Consider the following 22,765-nt stretch of genomic DNA (forward strand, 5'->3'; position numbering starts at 1 on the left):
GGAGAGTTAAGGAAAGTTGTGTTTGATATTTTGATTCATATTTTTTTAATTTGAATTTGAAGAAGTGTTGTTTGAACATTTTGGCACAAATCTACCTCCATAAATCTCCTTCCTGCTGAATCAAAAGCACATTTTTTTATGAATGAAGCTCCAGTTGTCTGCTTCTTCTGCAAACATTTGATGAAACCAAACAGAATCAGCTTGTACGGTCACCAGTCAGGACCTCGCTCAAACAAACTGATAGTACAAATCAATAACCTGCTGTTCTCTGTGTTCTCTCAGGGTTCTCCGTGTTCTCAGTGTTCTCTCAGTGTTCTCTCAGGGTTCTCAGTGTTCCTGTCAGGTTGAGTAATGCTTCATATAGCAGCTCAGCTCTACGCTGCTCTGTGTTTACACACTAATTCACTGTTAACCCCCTTAAATCCTGATCAGGCTGATGTATCCAAACACAAAGCTCCTTCATGGAAGACTGAACTCTACTTTCTTCTCTTCTGTCACGGCCGTTAAATCTTCCTTCAGTTAAAGTCTTAATAGTCTTAAAGTCTTAATTAATGATTGATAGACCCGGCGCTGTCTTAATGCAGCGCCGGGTCTATCAATCAAACAATCAGAACAATAACAAACAGAGAGATGCTGTAACAAACAGACTTGGTGAGTTACACCAGTAAAAGGGTCCGTGACAAATAAGGGTTGGCAAGATGTTAAATGGTGAAACCACAAAAGAATGATAAATATAAAATACTTTATCCACCTTCAGTGTATTTAAGTGTACTTATACATAGTATTACTTCATTTTAAAAAAACATCAAATGAAAAAAGAGTTTTTCTACATTTACACATTTCATCAATATTGACCAGAACATATATTACATTTTATAAAAACAACAATTTTTTCTAAAGTTTTGACAATCATGTAAAATTTGTTATTTACCATTCGTAGCCTGGCTAACACCATTTTACATAGAGGAGGTGTGGTTTACGATCCTCTGGAGCCGTTTATTGGGCGCTATGAATGTCTATCAAAGCGTCTGTAGGTAGCTCTTAGCCAATCAGATCAGTTACACCAGATGACGTATCTAGAGCAACAGAAATTGATGTTTACATAGCCAGACTAGCCCATCTCTACTTTGAGACTAAAATGCTCAATTCTGCTTCTGCAACGTTTTTCTTCAGCATGTTCTGACTCTTCTGACTCTTCTCGCTTTTTGCAAGATTATTTATTTTCACGCTTTATTCCCCCTCATGTCATTCAGCCACACACATCCACTGATTTTATGGTCAATAGACGAGCTGCTGGGGGTCTCTGGGGGCTCTGCTGTCCCCCGGCTCGTAGCCAGATCACCTTGGTTACAGCAGCGAGCGGTATATAATCAGATTTTATGGAAAAAAAAGACAGTTTACGCCACCTGACACTGGATTAGATCACGTCATTGATCCAAAAACACTGAATGAAGCAGTTTCACGTTAAAAATCAGTGTTTTTCCAATGCTGTTCTCCACTCTGCTAGCTGAGCGGCTGCTAGCTGAGCTGCTGCTAGCTGAGCGGCTGCTAGCTGAGCGGCTGCTAGCTGAGAGGCTGCTAGCTGAGAGGCTGCTAACGTTTCCTCAGTTTGTTTCTCTGATAATTTAAGATCCAGACATCTGATGACTTAAATCCTTCATCTGGATGAAATTCAGTCATGGAAAAAAAAAACATGTTAATTGTCTAGATATCAGCTCTTAAATTAAACTCTTTTGAGCTTTTTTGTTATTGTTATCATTATGTTTGTCCAAACAAATTAACCTTTAGTTGCAGCAGGCATTAAAATGAAACAAGGGTCTAATTTTCATGATTGTATATAGTTAAAAAAGACCAAGATCTGAAAAGTATATTGTAAGATTGTGGCTTAAAAACTTTAACATTTTATGCAACTTCTGCCAGACAACCACAGTGCTGATGATGCACAAATGGCCTGATGCCACAGAGAGACACGTGATACAGAGTGTGTAAAACTACAGATTTCTCTGAGTTTGAACAAAGTTAGAAACCTCCAGGTTCATAAGAAAGAGCACAACAAATATATAACATAAGTATGATTGTTTTCATGTGGAAATGTTGCTTATTTTACAGCCTGAGGTCATTTGAGTGCTGCCATCTTCCGCTTTGTTTTTCTCTCCCGTGTTCACCGTACACTGTAAAAAAAACAAAACAAAAAACTGCCAGAACTTTACCGTAATAAATACGGTAGAATTTTTCTAATATTACGGTAAAATTATATTCGCACTGTTGATTTCAGGTTTAGGATTGCCATTTTATTTCATATTTTACCGTATAAAAAAATGAAACGTTTTTCCGTCAAAACAAACGCTGTTCTGCCATAAAATACTTTATAAATGCCGCATGAATTAAAGATTTTACCATTAAATATTACAGTATATTTCTGTTTAGTACATTTAACAGTGAGAAAAAGTATTTTTTACAAAAAATAAATGCAGTGATGGCCTATATATATATATATATATATATATATATATATATATTACAGTATATTTTTTTACACACACAGTGTATTTTACAGTGGAGTAATGTATTTTAAAAAACTGTAAAAACTACAGTTTTTCTGGCTGATATAAACATTTACAGTGTTTCATTTTTACTGAAATTGAATTAACCCATTTATCAGAGTTTTTCACCGTAAAATCTACAGACATTTTTTTTACAGTGTGCAGTAATTTGCCCTCTAAATCTCTCACTCCTTCTTTTTCCGTCTCACACTTTGTGTCATATGACCAGCGAGCAGGCCGAGCGGCTGCAGGGCGAGAGGCTAGGGAACAGATTTGATTGTGCAACTCTGCAAAGCTGCACAGTAACCTTGCTGGAGGTGGAACAGAGAGTAAAGTAATGGATATAAAATGAAGAGCAGACTGTCAGTGTTTTGGTTCTCAGCAGGGCTCAGAGTCTCTCTGTCACCAGGAGGGTCAGGGTTTGTCTCTTTCATGATAAAATGGATCTCCTGCTCTGTAACAGAGGACTTTACTCGCTCTCTGCAGCTCCAGAGCTGATTTGTTCTGCCTCAGGCTGTAGCAGCCAGCCACAATCTGTGGAATGCAGACATTTCATGTTTGCTGTGGTTATATACTGTGGATATACTGTGGGTTTGAACAAGGAGGTTTAACTTTGTATTGTGGAATTTGTAGGTAATTCTCAAGCATTCCCATTAAACATAATGAAATATTCCAAGCTTTAAAAGTGTACATAATAATAATAATAATATTAGTAAGACTAGAAAATTTCCTCTGGGGAAATTGTGAAAGGGCCACGGGGGCTACTGCCGGTGTGTGTACACTATGATGAGATTCTTCAGAGATTTCAAACTATTAATACTAGTAATGTTATGATACTACATAATATACAAGGAGCACACCTACAACAAGCATTCCTTTACAAGTATTTATTTATACAGCAACCTATGCCCTTGTGTTTGTGTGTGTCTGTAACTGTAATCACGTCAAAGGATCAAAGGCTTTGGGTTCGACCAATCAGAGCAGAGCAATCAACAGAATTAACTGCAGCTGTAGAATGTTCCTGAACAGTGACAGCAGCCAGAGGTGGACAGACTGGAATTTCTGGCCTTGAACAGAAATCATTTTTGGCAAAACCATAATACCTATCATTGATCCGACTTCACTTTGAGCGTCCTGAGTTCTTCCTGAACGTCTACATATGTTTTTTTTAAAGAAAAATGAAAAAATAGCTTTGTTAGAGCGATCTAAAAAAACTTTTACATCTCCCTTTTTCTGAAATCTTCCTGCGTTTTTAATATGGGAGCCAATGAGGCTGTTGGTGGTGTTGGTGGATCATCTGTGCGTCCTACGCCCAAACTATAACTCTGACAGCTTTACCAGAGGATTGTGAGGGAGAAGACTAATTTTCCTACGTTTCTATGTATAAATTATTTCTGTAGAGTGGAATTTGCGGCCTGGAGCGCAGTTTTCAAATTTTATTTTTTGACAGTTTCTTCTCTCCCTCTACACTCTGGTGATGATGTCACACACTGTGACACCAACATTCCGTGCAATACACACCCATTATAATCTCAGAATTTCTCCAAAAATGATCATGGTCATTGAACAGGGATTGATAAAAAACTACATGATCAAACCACACGTTTGAAATTGCGTCCGGAAGAGGAAGAAAAGAAAAAATCCACAGTATATAGTATGCTGTAGACTCTAGATGTCGGGCAGCAAGGCTTGTTGGACTGAAAATAAAATCTAAGTGGTAAAAAAGAAAAGAAAAAGAAAGCATGTGTCAGCATCAGGTTATGTAATTACATGGAGTCCTCTACAGCTACTTCAGTGGAATGATAAAGATCTTTCAATGAAACATTAGTCACCTCACTTATACATCGTCTTTTATTTACATTTCTTTTACAGTGAATGTAGAAACACAACCCTTGAGATTTAATCAGATATGAGGAGATAAGAGTGTTTGTGTTCTTTTTAATTCTCTCTCTCTGCTGTGACGTCAGAGGCAGATAATTGGCATTAGTGTGTTCATTTCTTGGCATTTGCATACGTTAGTTCAGACGGTCAAACAGGTTCCAGTCAGAGAGAGATGACACGAGGGAGTGGTTTTATTCCTCTGAGAAGGAACTCAGGAGTGATTAAGTGAAACAGAATGTGAGTGACTGGTCAGCAGCAGCTTCTGGTGTCTGGTAGGAGCTCATTCAGACCTTTTTGTTGCTTTAAACGGCATTAAATGTGAGTTCTGGATGTGTTTATTATTATATATCAGCTGGTTGATGTTCCAGTCACTCCTCTGACTCACTGTGACTGTGATTTTTTTTTCTGTTTGAGGAAGCGAAGGAAAGAAAGTTTTAACCGGTCCTGATTGAGAAATTGTCAAGTTTATTTTTGAAGGTTTTTTGAACCAAACCACCAGCTCTTCCTGTCTATCTAAGTTTGTAAGTACTGATTTACTCTTCATTTTTAAAACTCATCTTAAAATGTTTTTTTTATTCCTTGGCTTTTAACCATGCATGAGACTCATGCTCATTGTTTTTTCAAAAGCAATTTATTTATTTATTTTAGTGTTTATTTCCTGTTTTATTTATTTTATTGTCTCTTGTTCTGTTTGTTTTTGTGCAGCACTTTATTGCGGCTGTGGTTGTTTTAAAGTGCTTTACAAATAAAGTTGAGTTGAGATTATTTTTTTATATACTCAGGAAAATATTCGATACTCGATACCATTTTCGATACCACAAGGATAAAAACAAAGACCCCAAAATTTAACAGAAATATTTTTATTAACAAGAAAAATGCAACATGTAAAAATTAACAGAACCACAGATTAAATACTTATGATTAAAAAAAAAACAGTTGTGCAAAAAGAAACTGCAACTATGATAACAAGCTTCAGATACTCGATACTTTTGAAAATGAGTATCGTATCCGGATACAACGTTTTAGTATCGATACTTTTTTGAGCATCGATACTTTTGACAACCCAAGTATTAACCCTTTATTTAACCCCTTTTTGTATTTATCTAGTAGTTGTAAAACAAACCACATTCTCTTACAATGGTAAAAATATTAGTATAGCAGCATTTGTCATTTTGTAAAAAATGTGACAAATTAGTTGTGATAGTCATGATTTCCACATATTTATTCTATATAAATATGGAACATTTTACCTTTGCACATCACTGTCCGCTTTTAAAATAAGTCTTAAAACCCATTTTTATTCTCAGGCTTTTAACTCAACATGAGCCTGTTTGCTCTGTTTTATTTTTTTGTTTTTATTTGTTCTTTGTGGTTTTTACAATTAAGATTCATTTTAAAACCCACTTTTATTTACTGGTTTTTACCAGCATGAGACTCTCTTTGTTTTAGTTGTTTTTACTTGTTCTCTGCACTTTGTCTCAGCTAAAGCTGTTTTAAAAGGCTTTATAAATAAAGTTGATTTGATTTGATTATAATAATTACCATATTTACTTGGAAATCATCTCAGAAAGTGACAAAAAAGTACATACTTAATTCATTATTTCAGCATATTTATGATGGAATAACATTAAATGTTATTCAGCAATGAATGATCAGAAGTTATAATTTATAGTTTGATCTCCTCAGCTTTATTAGTGTCTGGTATTTGTAGTTTCTGGTATTTGTAGTCCTGCGGCAACTTTTCAAGGAACTAAAAGGTTCCTTCAGCCCATTGTTGTCTGTGTTTTGATAGTGTGTCACACTAATTCACCCTAAAGTTCATACCCACATGATTAATGGCTTACTTTTGGATATCAAACTTCAAAGATGAAGGAAATTATTCTACTGAGATATGAAAGAGCAACATAACGTAAGACTGAAGTCAATGGTGGAAAAAAAATATTCAGATCCTTTACTTAAGAAAAAGTACTAAAAGTAATGCTGCAAGGCCATTAGCATTACACAAGTTGAGTTAGTTTCCTTTTAAAGCCCACATTGTAAAACATATTTGTAGAAATTACAGTAAAACTGTCAAATTGCATGAGAAATAGGTACAATAAAACATTTAATATCACCATAATAGACACACAGTTTTACTGTAAAAAATATAAAAATGTTTATGAAAAATTAATGGAGAAATACCATATTGTCACAAGAGCACACTTACCCCAAACATAAAGGGACGACTCAGTCTAAATTACAGTTTTTTGCTGATATTCACATATAAATTTACAGTAGAAAACCCACTCACTGTGTTTTTTACGGTGAAATTCTGGCAACCACAGGTGCCGGTATTTTACTGTAAATTAAACAGATTTTTTGCAGTGTTTATAAAGTATTTTATTGTCAATTATATGGCAGAACAGTGTTTCTTTTGGCGGAAAAAGTTTTTATTTTTAACGGTAAAATATGGAATAAAATGTCAATCTTAAAGTGAAATCAACAGTGTTAATATCATTTAACTGTAATGTTACAAAAAGTTGCACCGTATTTATTACTGTAAAGTTATGGTAACCTCAGCTGCTGGTTTTTACCATAAAAACAACTTTTTTTTACAGTGTTCAGACTGTAACCGTCATCAAACAATCAGAAGATAACTTCTCTCCTCGTGCTATAATAAATACTTCCCTTGTTTCATGAATGGAACATGAGTTGGAGCGGACATACTGACAGAAAGTAACTTCCACCAGACCAGGGACTTTTCACTGACGGGATAATAAAACGTCCCCAGAACTTAAATTAAGACTCTTTAGGTCTAAATTTAGGGCAAATACAAAGTCTTCCTCCACACGTTCCTCGTCCTTTGGGAACGTTTTTGCATCTGAAAAAAGCCTGAAAATAATGAAAACTGACCATCATGGAAGTTCTTCTTTTTTTTTTCTTTATTTAACAACAAAAATAGCTGATAAGAGTTTAATTTAGGAGCTAATATCTAGACATTTAACATGGTTTTATTGATCATGATTGTGGTTATTATCAATAAAACCATGTTAAATGTCTAGATATCAGCTCTTAAATTAAACTCTTATCAGCTATTTTTGTTGTTATCATTATATTTATCCATCCATCTATCATCTATCTGACACAAAACACAAAATGACCAAAAAAAGACAGAAAATGACCAAAAAAGACACAAAATGACAAAAAGACATCAAATGACCAAAAAAAGACACAAAATGACCAAAAAAAGACACAAAATAACCAAAAAAACCCACAAAATTACCAAAAAAGACATAAAATGACCGAAAAAGACACAAAATGACCAAAAAAAGACACAAAATGACCAAAAAAAGACATAACGATAAAAAAATGACACAAAATGTCAAAAAATCTATCCATCCAATGCAGCTACATTTTTTTAAATTTATTATAGTCGTAAAAGTGTTTGAAGGAAATATTTCCCCCATTAATAATCCAAACTAAAATCACAGAAACCATTTCCTCAGGGGAACGATGTGGCAAAAATCTTTTCCACAGAATATGTCTTTTCATTTTCAGCTGCAAGGAAGTGAAACCTTGAGTGTGTGACGCTCACCCACCCACACACACTCATTCACACACTCACACACACACACACACACACACACACACACACACCAGGGACAAGCGTCATATCCACAAGAGATTCCATTATCTTCTATTCAAACCACTAAAAGTCCCTTATCTTAATCTCTCTTTCTTCTTTTTTTGCAGGATAAGAATCACAAAAGACTACGTTCAAGAAAAATCCCGACCAAGAAACATCCGGTTGTGCAAATACACACATTTTCCCGCCACTTCTCCTTTTTTTTTTTTTCTCCTTTTTCCTGTGAAACACTAAATTGCAGAGGACTCTGAAATGTCAGAATGAATCACTTTCAGAACCCTGAAACCTGTAAAATCTGGACCAACGGCCATTTAATGATGATTTAATGATGATTTAATGGTGTGATTCCTGCTCTGGGAGCTGTTGGATCCTGGTTCAGAGGCTCTACGTCATGTTGCAGTCTGGATCTGTGGACGAGGGAGTTTCACCTGGTTCAAACTCAGTCTGCAAGTTTGTTTACGCGCCATATTTGTGCAGAGAAACACACGATCTGAAGGTGTTTTCTGTGTGTGCTGGCTGTGGCCCGGACCACCAATGGACAGAACCATTACTCTGTCCATGATCTCCTGATATTTATCTTCTTTTTGATGGACTTTTGTGTTAAATTTGAGCCAAAATGGAGGAAATAAGAGCATCTGCTGACTGGAGACTTTCCAAAGACCAAAGGGATTTCCTCTGTTAAAGTCAATGGGATAAAACTAGAAACTACTGGACTGTTAAAGGTAAATTACTCAGATATCCACAGTGCCTTTTCTCCCAGAATGCATTGCCCCATGAGGAAGAAACGGCCCACGCGAGACTCGGACTTCTCGGCCATCGCGGTGCCGTCCTCCATGCACGGCTCCGGTTACCTGGACTACACGGTGGAGAGCCACGCCTCCAGGTCTCTGCAGGTGATGGACGAGTTCAGACGGCAGGAGATGCTGTGTGACCTGGTGCTGCACGTCACCTACAAGGAGAGGACCGTCGACTTCAAGGTGAGACACTCTACATTAGTTTCTGGGTTTTTTGTTTAACCATTTATATTACATGTCATTTAGCTGACGATTTTGTCCAAAGAGACTTACAATAAGTGATTCAACCTGATGGTTCTAGCCTTAGACCACAGGAATCAAGTAAGTACAGAACTTTAAAGAGCCAACTGTAATCACTACAGGAGTGCTATACAAAGAAGAAGAATCTAAATACATGACATCACTATATTTTTCTTGAGGCATTATTGTGTTACATCTATTTTTGGTAATTTTGTGTCTTTTTTTAGTCATTTTTACATCTATTTTGGGTCCTTTGTGCCTTTTTAAAATGTTAAATTGACTGCACTTTTATCCAAAACGCTTTACAAACTACGCTCATTCACCCGTTCACACACACATTCATACTGGTGTTCGAGGCTACCAGGGCACACTGGTGCCACCTGCCACCATTGGCAATTCATTCACACACCGCTGAACGCAGCATCAGGAGCAATTTGGGGTTCAATATCTTGCTCAAGGAGACCTGGACATGTAGCTGCCATGGTCGAACCACCAACCCTCCGATTACTGGACGAACGCTCTACCAACGGAGCCACAGCCACCCCATTTAATCATTTTTACATCTATTTTTGGTCATTTTGTGTCCATTTTTGGTCATTTTTACATCTACAGTCATGGAAACATTCTTGATAATAACCCAAATCCTTATGAATAAAACGAACACCTGAGCAGAAACCATGGGGGAGGTGGGAAACTGGCGGGAAAGATTTCCCTGAATATTGATCCTGGATCCATGTAGGAAATCTTACTGACCATTTTATTGATAGACTGCAGATGCAAAGCCCCATCATCTAACTGGCAAAAGTACAAGAATTTCATGCATCGGCCTACAATGTGAAAATGGTTGAATTTGGTGGAATACAGTGAAAATGTCAAATATCACTAATTTTCTTCTAAATGAAATGCTGATCTTACAGAATACATGGTTTTATATCATAATGGCAGTGAGATTAAAAATTGTGGTTTGAATGGAAGTCAATGAGGCATTTTTGGCCACAAGGGTGTCCAGAGGGAGTAATCTATTACTACATAAAAAATACTAATGCTATCAAATCAATTTTGTTGCTAATCTTTGACATTACCAAAACTTTGATCACCACCAAAGGTCCATATCGCCCAGCCCTAATTAAATGTTTTGTAGTTTTGAATAAGTCTAAAGTTGTTTAAGAGATTTCTGGAAAAAAATATTGATGTATGGTGATTTAATGGCAGTTTTTGTGTGCGTGGACATTTTTGCCACAAAATTTGAGGAGAGCATAAAGATTAAATGCATGTATTTCCCTTCCACGTGTTGTTTTGCAGGTCCACAGGGTGGTGCTGGCCTCCTGCAGCCCCTACTTCAGAGCCATGTTCACCAGCAGCTTCAAGGAGTGTCGAGCCTCCGAGGTGACGCTGAGAGACGTCTGTCCTCAGGTGGTGGGACGACTCATCGACTTCGCCTACACCGCCCACATCACCGTGGGGGAGAAGTGTGTGCTGCACCTCCTCCTGGCTGCCATGAGGTAAACACGGAGGCTTCATTTACTGCTGGAGGGGGACGTTTAGCTGGAGGATGGACACGATACATGATGTAATAAAGTGTTTCTGTGCTGCAGGTACCAGGTGGAGAATGTACATGATGCATGGTGTAATAAAGTTTCCCTCCTGTTTGTGTGCTGCAGGTACCAGGTGGAGGATGTACATGATACATGATGTAATAAAGTGTGTGTCTGCTGCAGGTACCAGGTGGAGGACGTGGCGAAGGCCTGCTGTGACTTCCTGGTGAAGCATCTGGAGCCGGCTAACGTGATCGGCATCGCTCGATTTGCTGAAGAGATCGGCTGCATGGAGCTGCACCAACGCAGCCGAGAGTACATCAACACACACTTCAGTGAGGTGAGGCGCTGATAATAAGTATTATTATAATAATAACAATAATAACTAGGGCCGGGACTCGATTAAAGAAATTAATCTAATTAATTAGAGGCTTTGTAATTAATTAATCGCATTTTAATCGCATATAAATATTTGACCTGAGAACAGTGAGAAGTCATTTTTTTCTCATGGATTTTTAGTATACCATTGAATAATGACTGAATACATAAGCTTCAGCAACAAAAATATTCTTTATTTTTGTTCAAGTCCAACAGACCAGTGACATTTTTGCCATTAAGTGTAGCAATAGCATATTTAGAAATATAGTACATTTCATAAATCCAGGTAGCCTATAGGTAGGTAGACCTTCTGTAAACTACAATACTTTACTACAATACCACGTTTTTGAAGTAAAACACAATCCACGCTAGCTACCACGCTAGCCGCTAGCTGCACGTTAGCTACCACACTAGCCGCTAGCTGTACGCTAGCTACCACGCTAGCTGCTAGCTGTACGATAGCTACCACACTAGCCGCCAGCTGCACGGTAGCTACCACACTAGCCACTAGCTGTACGTTAGCTACCACACTAGCCACTAGCTGTACGTTAGCTACCACACTTGCCGCCAGCTGTACGCTTGCTACCACACTTGCCGCCAGCTGTACGCTAGCTAGCACACTAGCCGCCAGCTGTACGCTAGCTAGCACACTAGCCGCCAGCTGTACGCTAGCTAGCACACTAGCCGCTAGCTGCACGTTAGCTACCACACTAGCCGCCAGCTGTACACTAGCTAGCACACTAGCCACTAGCTGCTATATGTTTAGCATTGAGGTGATACTTGAGGCTGGATGTGCTGCTATGGTGATATGTGAATTCCTTGTTGCCTAGCAACACAACCATGCTCTTATGGACGCTTCCATCCGTTGGTTTTTAGTAACTAAATGTCCCATCATCCACGGGGCCAACCAAAGGTCTCATCAGCTTCTTCCTTCATGTTCACTGTGGTTTGTTGTTGTCTCAACTCATCAACGCTAGTTGGTGCTCCAGTATAATCGCTCCTCCTGAAACTCATCCAGTGAGAAACATTCCGCCGTGCAAAAATAAGTGCGATTAAAATGAGCCAATTTTTTTATGCATAGCTAATTAATCACGCCTCAGCCTCATCACACATCACTGCTTGTCCCTCTGCTTTATGTCTTTGATACTGAATGTGTCACATGGTTTCTGTGCTCATGTGATATAATAACTGTGGAACAGAACAGAAAGTGTTAATGGTTACCTGAACTCAGATCAGCTCATTTAAAACACTGGTTGCATCACAGCAAAGATATTTTCTGCTTATTTTTTGCACATGCTCTTTCTTTCCCTAATGCTTTTTATTTCATGATGGAAAATACTTTTGTTAGTGTGTGAATGTAACTAAGTACATTTAATTAACTACTGTAATTCAGTACAATTTTGAGGTTCTTGTACTTGATTTGAGTGTTTCCATTTTATGTAACTTTATACTTCTATTCCACTACAATTAGAGACAAATATTGGACTTTTTTACTCCACTACATTTAGCTGACAGCTTTAGTTACTTTTCAGGTCGAGATTTAGCATAAAAACATGATACATTTAAAGTGATTGGACATTTTTTTAATTAAACCTCCTAACAGTATATTAAGTACACTGTAAAAAATGAAATTACAGTAAAATATAGTCAAATTGTCAGAAATAGCGGGTAAAAATAAAAATTTAATATCACTGTAGTAGACACTTTATATTCCCATAAATCAAGGAATAGCACAAAACTTTTAAACTGTAGAAAGCACACATTTTCATGTAAGATTAAAGGAGAAATGCCATAATGTCACAAGGACACAATTACCCTAAAAATAAGGGGACTACACAGTCAAAATTTCACTTTTCGATAATATTTACATTTAAATTTGCAGTAGAAAACCCACTCACAGCTGCAGGTATTTTACCGTAAATTAAACAGATTTTTTTTTTTTACAGTTGTAGATAAAATTAGTCGTGTCTTTACAAAATTAAAATACTGCTTACATAAATGCATGAATGCAAATAATCTAATAATATGTTTACAATATATAAAACAATCTGAGTGGGTTCATTCTGCAGAACGAGTACTTTTACTTTTGATACTTTAAGTACATTTTGATGCTGATACTTTAGTACTTTTACTTCAGTAAGTTTTAAATGCAGGACTTTAACTGTAGTGGAGTCATTTCCCAGTGTGTATTAGTACTTTTACTGCAGAGGAACTGAATCCTTGTTCCTGGTTCCAGGTGACTAAAGTAGACGAGTTCTTCAGCCTGTCTCACTGCCAGCTGCTGGACCTCATCAGTCAGGACTCTCTCAAGGTTCTCTGTGAGTCGGAGGTACGTTCTGATGTTCAAATTACTCTTTTCAAACTGTCAGACAGGCAGCTAAGGAACATGATGTTATCAGGTTCTGTTTCTGAAACCCTGTTTTAAACTTCTTTTTTATCTATTTTAAATTTTTCTGTCTTTTTGTTTTTCATCCTGTGTGTCAAACATTTATCATCTCATGCTAAGAAGATCATTATGGGCTGTAATATGTGCCACCAGAAACTGAATTTGAATTATTTATATTTGAATTTGAATTGCTGAACTTGAATAATTGCATTTAAAAAAAAAAACTAAATTTGAATCACATCATTTTAATTTGTATTGTTCAATTTGAATCATTGCATTGGAAAAAAAACTGAATCTGAATTGTAAATTGAAATTTAATTTATTAGTTTGGAACTGAACATTTAGTTCTCACAATTCAAATTCAGTTCGCAAAATTACATTTCAATTTTCTGCGAAGAACATCCGGGTAGTTGAGGCAGAGCAATCGAGCACAGATACACAGAGCGCCTCTTCGGCCAATCAGCACCTCCGTTTTCTATTGTAACATTTGTTGCCACCCGGTTGCTATGGCACCTCTTCGGCCAATCAGCACCTCCGTTTTCTTTTGTAACATTTGTTGCCACCCGGTTGCTATGGCACCTCTTCGGCCAATCAGCATCTCCGTTTTCTTTTGTAACGTTTGTTGCCACCCGGTTGCTATGGCACCTCTTTGGCCAATCAGCACCTCCGTTTTCTTTTGTAACATTTGTTGCCACCCGGTTGCTATGGCCCCTCTTCGGCCAATCCATGGTCAAGCTAGTCTAACTTCTTCCTCCGTTTCGTGGCGAGTGGCAACCGGGTAGCAACAAATGTTACAATAGAAATCGGAGGTGCTGATTGGCCGAAGAGGCGCTCTGTGTATCTGAGCTCGATTGCTCTGCCTCAACTACCCTGATGTTCGTCGCAGAAAATAGAAATATAATTTTGCGAACTGAATGTTCAGTTCCAAACTAATAAATTGAATTTCAAATTACAATTCAGATTCAGTTTTTCAATGCAGTGATTAAAATTAAACAAAACAAATTCAAATTATGTGATTCAAATTCAGTTTTTTAATGCAATTATTCAAGTTAAGCAGTTCAAATTCAAATATAAATCATTCAAATTCAGCTTCTGGTGGCACATATTTGAGCTCATTCAACAATCCAAGAAATCTGAATAAATGTTTTCAGTCCTAGTTTTGACAGGAGTGTATCTAAACCACACATTGATATGTCTGAATATTTAATATCAGGTGTATAAGGCGTGCACTGACTGGGTGCGCTGGGACATGGAGGGTCGGGCTCAGTACCTGCACGCTCTCCTGAACGCCGTTCACATCTACGCTCTGCCTCCCAAGTTCCTGAAGAACCAGCTGCTGTCCTGCCCCATCCTCAGCAAGGTGACTTATACTGCTTTATGCATAGTCCTCATTTTGTGTAGGTTTTTTTTGCTATTTTCTACCCTTTTTTGGTCGTTTTTGACCAAAAAATCCCCACAGAAGACACAAATGACTAAAAAAGACACAAAATGACCAAAAAAGACAAAAAATGAGAAGACAGAATGACAAAAAAAAACCCACAGAAGACAAAAAATGACCAAAACAAGACACAAAATAACTAAAAAAGACACAACAGAAGACACAAAATGACAAAAAAAAAGACACAAAATGACTAAAAAAAGACACAAAATGACAAAAAAAGGCACAAAATGACTAAAAAAAGACACAAAAGGACTAAAAAAAGACACAAAATGACCAAAAAAAGACACAAAATGACTAAAAAAAGACACAAAATGACTAAAAAAGACACAAAATGACTAAAAAAAAGACACAAAATGACTAAAAAAGACACAAAATGACTAAAAAAGACACAAAAGGACTAAAACAAAAACACAAAATGACCAAAAAAGACACAAAATGACCAAAAATGACACAAAATGACCAAAAAAGACACAAAATGACGAAGAAAAGACACAAAATGACTAAAAAAAAAAGATGCATTGTATGCATGCAAAAGGCCCCCTGCGCCTCTTGGAAGTAGCTTCTTTTTGTGTTTGTCTCATCTCAATTTATAATCATGATGCATCTTTTTGTGGTTTTGTGTCTCTTTGTAATTGTTTTTATCTTTTTGTAGTTATTGTTTTTGCTATTTTCTACCCTTTTTTGGTCGTTTTGTTATCATTTTGTGTCTCTTTGTGGTTGTTTTTCCTCTTTGTAATGTTTTTGTGTCTCTTTTTGGACATTTGGTGGCATTTTGTAACTGTTGTCATTTTTGTAGTTATTTTTTGACCCTTCATGGGTCATTTTGTGTCTTTGTAGCCTAGTTGTTTTGGTCCCTTTATAATCTTTTTGTGTCTCTTTTTTGTCATTTTGTGGCACTTTGTAATTGTTTTTATCGTTTTGTAGTTATTTTTCTACCAATGTTTGGTCGTTTTGTGTCTCTTTGTAATTATTTTGTGTCTCTTTGTGGTTGTTTTTCCTCTTTGTAATCTTTTTGCATCCTTTTTAGTCATTTTATGGCACTTTGTAATTGTTTTTATCTTTTTATACTTATTTTTGGTAATTTTTCCACCCTTTTCTGGTAATTTGATGTGTTTTTGTTCTGGAAATGAACAGATAGATGAGGAAAAACATGTCTTTGTTTTCAATAGTTACGTCCACTGTCCTGGTTTTAATTTTCTGTGCTTTTTGTTTTGCCTCCAGGCTAATTCCTGCAAGGACTTCCTGTCTAAGATCTTCCAGGATATGACGCTGAGGAAACTTCCTCCAGGACCAAACCGAGGGACGCAACTCATCTATGTGGCCGGCGGGTACTTATGTCTAATCATTTTCTCAACAGAATTGCTTTTTTCTGCAGTCCACTACTGGTTGCACACTTCAAAATGACAAAGAAATGAGACACAAAATAGATTATGAAGGGACCAAAACAACAACTACAGAGACACAAAACGACCAAAGAAGGGTTTAAAAATAACCACAAAAATGACAAAAACAGTTACAAAATGGCACCAAATGACCACCAAGAAACTGACTAAAAAGACTAAAAAAATAAAATGACTAAAAAGAGACACAAAAAAATATTACAAAGAGGAAAAACAACCACAAAGAAACACAAAATGATTACAAAGAGACACAAAACGACTAAAAAGTGTAGAAAAATAACGACAAAAATTACAACAGTTACAAAATGGCACCAAATGATCACAAGGAAAGATAAAATGACTAAAAACAGATGAAAAAGAGGAAAAACAATTACAAAAATTACAAAGTGCCATAAAATGACTGAAAAGAGATGCAAAAAGATTACCAAGAAGAAAAACAACCACAAAGAGACACAAAATGATTACAAAGGGACACAAAACGACCAAAAAAAGGTAGGAAAAAAAACAAAAATAACTATAAAAAGATAAAAACAAGTGCCACAAAATGACGAAAAAGAGACATAAAAAAGATTATTATGCAACCAAAACACCTACAAAGACACAAAACAACCAATAAAAGGTCGAAAAACAACAAATACAAAATGACAACAGTTACAAAATGGCACAAAATGACCAAAAAGAAACATAAAATGACTGCAAAGAGACACAAAAAGATTACAAAGAGTAAAAACAACCACAAAGACACACAAAATGACCAGAAAAGGGTGGAAAAATTACCCAAAATAACTACAAAAAGATAAAAACAATTGCAAAGTGCCTAAACAAAGATTATAAAGAGGAAAAACAACCACAAAGAGACACAAAATGACGACAAAACGACCAAAAAACAGTAGAAAAATAGCAACAAATAACTACACATAATGACAACTTTTGCTGATAACTTCCTTGCTCACACTTTGTAACGTACATGACAATAAACGAGCTGCGTTAAGCTTAGATGTGCACTTGTAACACACAATCTAAAAGCAGCTGGTATCTGCAGAGAGAGAGTCAATCTGCCCCCTAGTGGCTGCTGGGAGATCCTCCACTCTGTCTTTATTACAGACTCGTCCTGTTCCTGTGTTCCTGTTAGCACCCTGCTGCTTTATAAGCTTTTATTTATAGTGGCACGCTGCACGTTGACCTGCTTTCCTCTGGTTCAACCACCTGTGCTTTCTGACAGAGTAGCAGGCTTATTAAACTATCATTACAAGTGTTTTTAATACTCTTCAGTGAGTGAAATCCATTCACTGCTCAGCATTTGGACTGTTTTGAGTTATTTGATGGTCAGGTTATTCTGGCTTTGTTTGGATTTGTGTGTGCACTCTGCAAAAAAAAAAGGTGTCTAAAATAAGATAAAACAGTAAATCTGAGGGAAATGATCTTGCTGCATGGACAGATAATTTACCTTGACAAGATTTATTAAATTAAGATTATTAAATCTAGAAATAAGCATGTTGAACACTTAAAATAAGAAATTAACTCTTAAAACAAGATGAATTATTTTACACTTCTAAATCTTAAGTTTTTTTTTATCTTAGTAAGAACCAAATAATCATCAGGTCACTCTGCTCGGGCCAGTTCATCACTGCTGGCAGCTTTCATTTACATTTTTTGTATTTTTTGGTCATTTTGTGACCAAAAAAAAAGACACAAAAGATGTAAAATGACCAAAAAAGAAAACATAAAAACACAAAAAAACACAAAAACATACACAAAAAGACCAAAAAAAGACACAAAAAGACCAAAAAAGACACAAAAAGACCAAAAAAAGGCAAAATAGACAAAAAAAAGACACAAAAAAGACCTAAAAAACACACAAAAAGACCAAAAAAACACACAAAAAGACCAAAAAACACACAGAAAAACACAAAAAGACCAAAAAAAGACAAAATTGACAAAAAAAGACACAAAAGTTTTTCTATCTTGATAAGAACCAAATAATCATCAGGTCACTCTGCTCGGGCCAGTTCATCACTGCTGGCAGCTTTAATTTATCTGGTTTTAAGAGTTAATTTCTTATTTTAAGTGTTCAACATGCTTATTTCTAGATTTAATAATCTTAATGTAATAAATCTTGTCAAGGTAAATTATCTGTCCATGCAGCAAAATCATTTCCCTCAGATTTACTGTTTGATCTGGTTTTTAGACACCAGGCTTATTAAACTATCATTAGAAGTGTTTTTAATACACTTCTGTGAGTTTAATCCATTGACTGCACACCATTTTGACTGTTCTGAGTTATTTTTTATGGTCAGGTTATTCTGGCTTTGTTTGTATTTGTGTGCATGTGTTGTTGTATTTTTGGGAGCCTGTAAAAATAGCAACATTAATTTAGGTAATTTGGTTTGCAGCTCGAATAAAAGCACAGACACAAACAGGGTTAAAACGTGTTTTTGGGGCTGAGTTGTAGTTCTTGTTGTGCCACTTTATTTCATTCGTAAACGTGTCATCATGACATAATGGGGACCAATATTCAACCATTAATAATGGGATACTTCAGTATTTTTCAACCTGCCTGGCTCCTATTTTTCACAGGTCTTTGTGTGTAAATGACTAATGGGCACAAACATTTTATTTTAAAGTGGTCCAGTATTGAGTGAGAGCCTTGTAACAGCAGCTGTGAAATGGGCTGCAAGGGCAATTGTGCAGCCTTAATATAACGTTACGTTCACTAAAAGTCCTTGTTGTGACTCAGATTGTTATTATTAGTGTCTGACGACATTACGTGAAGGGCCCTACAGAGAAGGAGCCGAGAAAAGAGAAAAAAAAGGTCCAGAAGACGATTGTGGGAACGTGAGAGAGAGTTGAAGTGCTGCAGGACAGAACACAACATGTAGCTAAGTATCATCGGAGAGATTTTCAATGTCGCGGCTGCATATTTAGCTGATTTCAACAATGTGAGTGAAGAAGGTCTGTGAATTCGATGGCCTTCCATTTTTATTTGAAGTAGAGAAAACGGATGAAGAGCAAACGAATTGAAGAGCAGCGAGGAGAGGGAAGCAGCTGCTGCAAGGCTGCACACAGGAAGAGGAGGACCGGCTGGCCCACATTCAGACCTCTAAAGACAACCTTAACCATTTAAATAATCTGAACCATTTAGATAACCTGAACCCTCTGGAGTCCACGAAAGCGCCGGAGCACGACTTCTTCATGACGTCAAAAAAAGACACAAAATGACCATTAAAGACACAGAAGACACAAAATGACAAAAAAAAAACAACAACAGACGTAAAATGATCAATAAAGACCCAAAATAACTAAAAAAAGACACAACAACAGACACAAAACGACCAAAAAAGACACAAAATGACCAAAAAAAGACACAAAATGACCAAAAAAGACACAACAGACACAAAATGACCAAAAAAGACACAAAAAACATAAAAAAAGACACAACAACAGACACAAAACGACCAAAAAAGACACAAAATGACCAAAAAAAGACACAAAATGACCAAAAAAGACACAACAGACACAAAATGACCAAAAAAGACACAAAAAACATAAAAAAAGACACAACAACAGACACAAAATGACCAAAAAAGACACAAAAAAGACACAAAAAAGACATGAAAAGGATTCAAAAATGGACTAAATAGTCCAAGACTCCATAGAGTTAACCCTTTAGATAACTTTAACCCTTTCCTTACATAATGTTGTCAGTCACTCAGTGCATTTACATACACAGTTTAATCGAGCTACTCTTAAAAATCGATATTGCCGTCTAATCAGACTTCTGTCCTTGTCCCAGTTTACATGCAACTGAGAAAATCTGATAACTGACGGGAACGTGTCCTCCTCCTCAACACTGGGAGATATGCGTAATTTCAGCAGGTTAATATGTTTTAACCTTTCTGTTGACATCAGTTAGAAACCTTGTGCCGTCGCTACTGACCGGCTAATGTGCGAAAGGCTAACGTCACTGGCTAATGTGCGACAGGCTGATGTGACCGGCTAATGCGTGACCAGCTAATGTGACCGGCTAATGTGCAACCGGCTAATGCGACTGGCTAATGTGCGACCGGCTAATGCGACTGCATTAGCCGGTCGCACATTAGCCGGTCGCACATCAGCCGTTTGCATTAGCCGGTCACATTAGCCAGTCGCACATCAGCCGGTCGAATTAGCCAAACGGCTATTGTGTGACCGGCTAATGCGCGACCTGCTAATGTGCGACTGGCTAATACAACCGGCTAATGCGACTGGCTAATGTGACCGACTAATGCTGCCAGCTTATGCGACCGGCTAATGTGCGACGGCTAATGTCGCTAGATTTAGAAGTGCTAGATAATTAATCTTGTTTTAAGAGTTAGTTTCTTATTTTAAGCGTTCAACATGCTTATTTCTAGATTTAATAATCTTAATTTAATAAATCTCATCAAGGTAAATTATCTGTCCATGCAGCAAGATCATTTCCCTCAGATTTAATGTCTTTATCTGGTTTTTAGACTAAACACCTTTTTTGCAGTCCAGGCATTTTTTCACGACTCTTCCTCTACTGTGTCGGTATAAGTGAACATTTAGAGTGATCTCACCTTTTCTTCGTCTCTCTCCAGATACCGGCAGCATTCTCTGGCCACCATGGAGGCGTATGACCCGCGGGAGAACGTCTGGCTGAAACTGGCCGACATGGGCTCTCCGTGCAGCGGGCTGGGGGCCTGCGCCCTGTTTGGACTGCTCTACACTGTAGGTGTACTTTACTTGAGTATTTCTATTTTATGTAACTTTTTACTTCTACTTCACTACATTTATCTGACAGCTTTAGTTCCTTTTCAGGTCGAGATTTAACATAAAAAAACATGATGAATCAAAAGTTATTATACTTTTATAATATATAAAACTGATATAAACTGATACAAGTATATTGAGTAGTTCAAATGAGCCCCATCTTTACAAAATAAAACGCTTATTTTATGAATGCATCAATACAAAAAATCTAATAATATATTTAGAAAATATAAAACAATCTGAGTGGGTCCATTCTGCATAATGAGTCCTTTTACTTTTGATACTTTATGTACATTTTGATGCTGATACTTGACAAGTGACAAAAAAGGATGTCAAATTAACAGAAAATGACATAAAATGACTAATAAAGGATGCAAAATTACTAAAAAAGACACAAAATGACAAAAAAGGATGCAAAATTAACAGAAAATTACATAAAATGACCAATAAAGGATGTAAAATGACTAAAAAAGACACAAAATTACAAAAAAGGATGCAAAATTAACAGAAAAGAACTCAAAATTACATAAAAAAGTGAGTCCTGAATGTACTTTTACTTCAGTAAGCATTGAATGCATGAATTTTACTTGTAGTGTAGTCATTTCACAGTGTGTATTCGTACTTTTACTGCAGTAAATGCTCTGAATCCTTCTTCCACCACTGAGTGATTGTTATTTTCCTCCACCTGTCAGTCTGGAGAGACTAACGCTGACACATTGACTAGTCTAAGAGACTCTACTGTGTGTCCAGGTGGGCGGCAGGAACCTGTCGCTGCAGAACAACACGGAGTCGAGCGCCCTGTGCTGCTACAACCCGATGACCAACCAGTGGAGCCAGCGCGCCGCCCTCAACACCCCCAGGAACCGGGTGGGCGTGGGCGTGGTGGACGGCTGCATCTACGCCGTGGGAGGCTCCCAGGGCTCCACGCACCACAACACCGTGGAGAGGTGAGACCTGGGATAAAAGACACAAAAGGACATTAGATTAACAAAATAAGACGTAAAATGACTAAAGAAGGTAACGTAAAATTACAAAAAAGGATGTAAAATGCATAAAAAAGACACAAAATAACTAAAAAAGACACAACAACAGTCACAAATCTAGAAAATTTCCTGAAATTCTGAAAGGGCCACGGGGGCGACTGCCGGTGTGTGTACACTATGATGAGATTTCTTCAGAGATTTCAAACAATTAATACTAGTAATGTTATGATACTATATAATATACAAGGAGCACACCTACAACAATCATTCCTTTTCAAGTATTTATTTATACAGCAACCTATGACCTTTAACCTCAATGTGTGTGTGTGTGTGTGAGAAACGTGTATCTGGAGGAGTGTGCGCACTTGCGCGCAGTAGTGTGTGTATCTTTAACTGTAATGACAGCAAAGATCAAAGGCAATCAGAGCAATCAACAGAATTAACTGCCACCAACTTCCAATGTTCCGCCACAGTGACAGCAGCCAGAGGTGGACAGACTGGAATTTCTGGCCTCGAACAGAAAGCATTTTTGGCAAAACCATAATACCTATCATTGATCCAACTTCACTTTGAGCGTCCTGAGTTCTTCCTGAACAGCTACATATGATTTTTTTTAAGAAAAATTAAAAAATAGCTTTGTTAGAGCGATCTAAAAAAAACTGTTCCATCTTCCTTTTTTCCGAAATCTTCCTGCGTTTTTAATATGGAAGCCAATGAGGCTGTTGGTGGTGTTGGTGGATCATCTGTGCGTCCTACGCCCAAACTATAACTCTGACAGCTTTACCAGAG

The 22,765-nt window shown here is 37.0% G+C and overlaps 1 protein-coding gene across 1 annotated transcript in view; it reads left to right on the top strand.

Moving 5' to 3' along the window:
• The window catches only part of keap1a (kelch-like ECH-associated protein 1a), a 40,630-nt gene that overhangs the window by 7,366 nt on the left and 10,499 nt on the right, over window positions 1-22,765 (top strand). The window contains exons 2-9 of the mRNA XM_059353853.1: window positions 8,157-9,026; window positions 10,386-10,585; window positions 10,802-10,958; window positions 13,233-13,325; window positions 14,596-14,742; window positions 16,045-16,151; window positions 20,822-20,951; window positions 21,744-21,940. Coding sequence (XP_059209836.1) covers window positions 8,811-9,026; window positions 10,386-10,585; window positions 10,802-10,958; window positions 13,233-13,325; window positions 14,596-14,742; window positions 16,045-16,151; window positions 20,822-20,951; window positions 21,744-21,940 — 1,247 coding nt within the window. The 5' untranslated portion in view covers window positions 8,157-8,810. The remainder of the gene's footprint in view (window positions 1-8,156; window positions 9,027-10,385; window positions 10,586-10,801; window positions 10,959-13,232; window positions 13,326-14,595; window positions 14,743-16,044; window positions 16,152-20,821; window positions 20,952-21,743; window positions 21,941-22,765) is intronic.

This window comes from Centropristis striata, chromosome 16 (assembly GCF_030273125.1).
Source record: "Centropristis striata isolate RG_2023a ecotype Rhode Island chromosome 16, C.striata_1.0, whole genome shotgun sequence".
NCBI lineage: Eukaryota > Metazoa > Chordata > Actinopteri > Perciformes > Serranidae > Centropristis > Centropristis striata.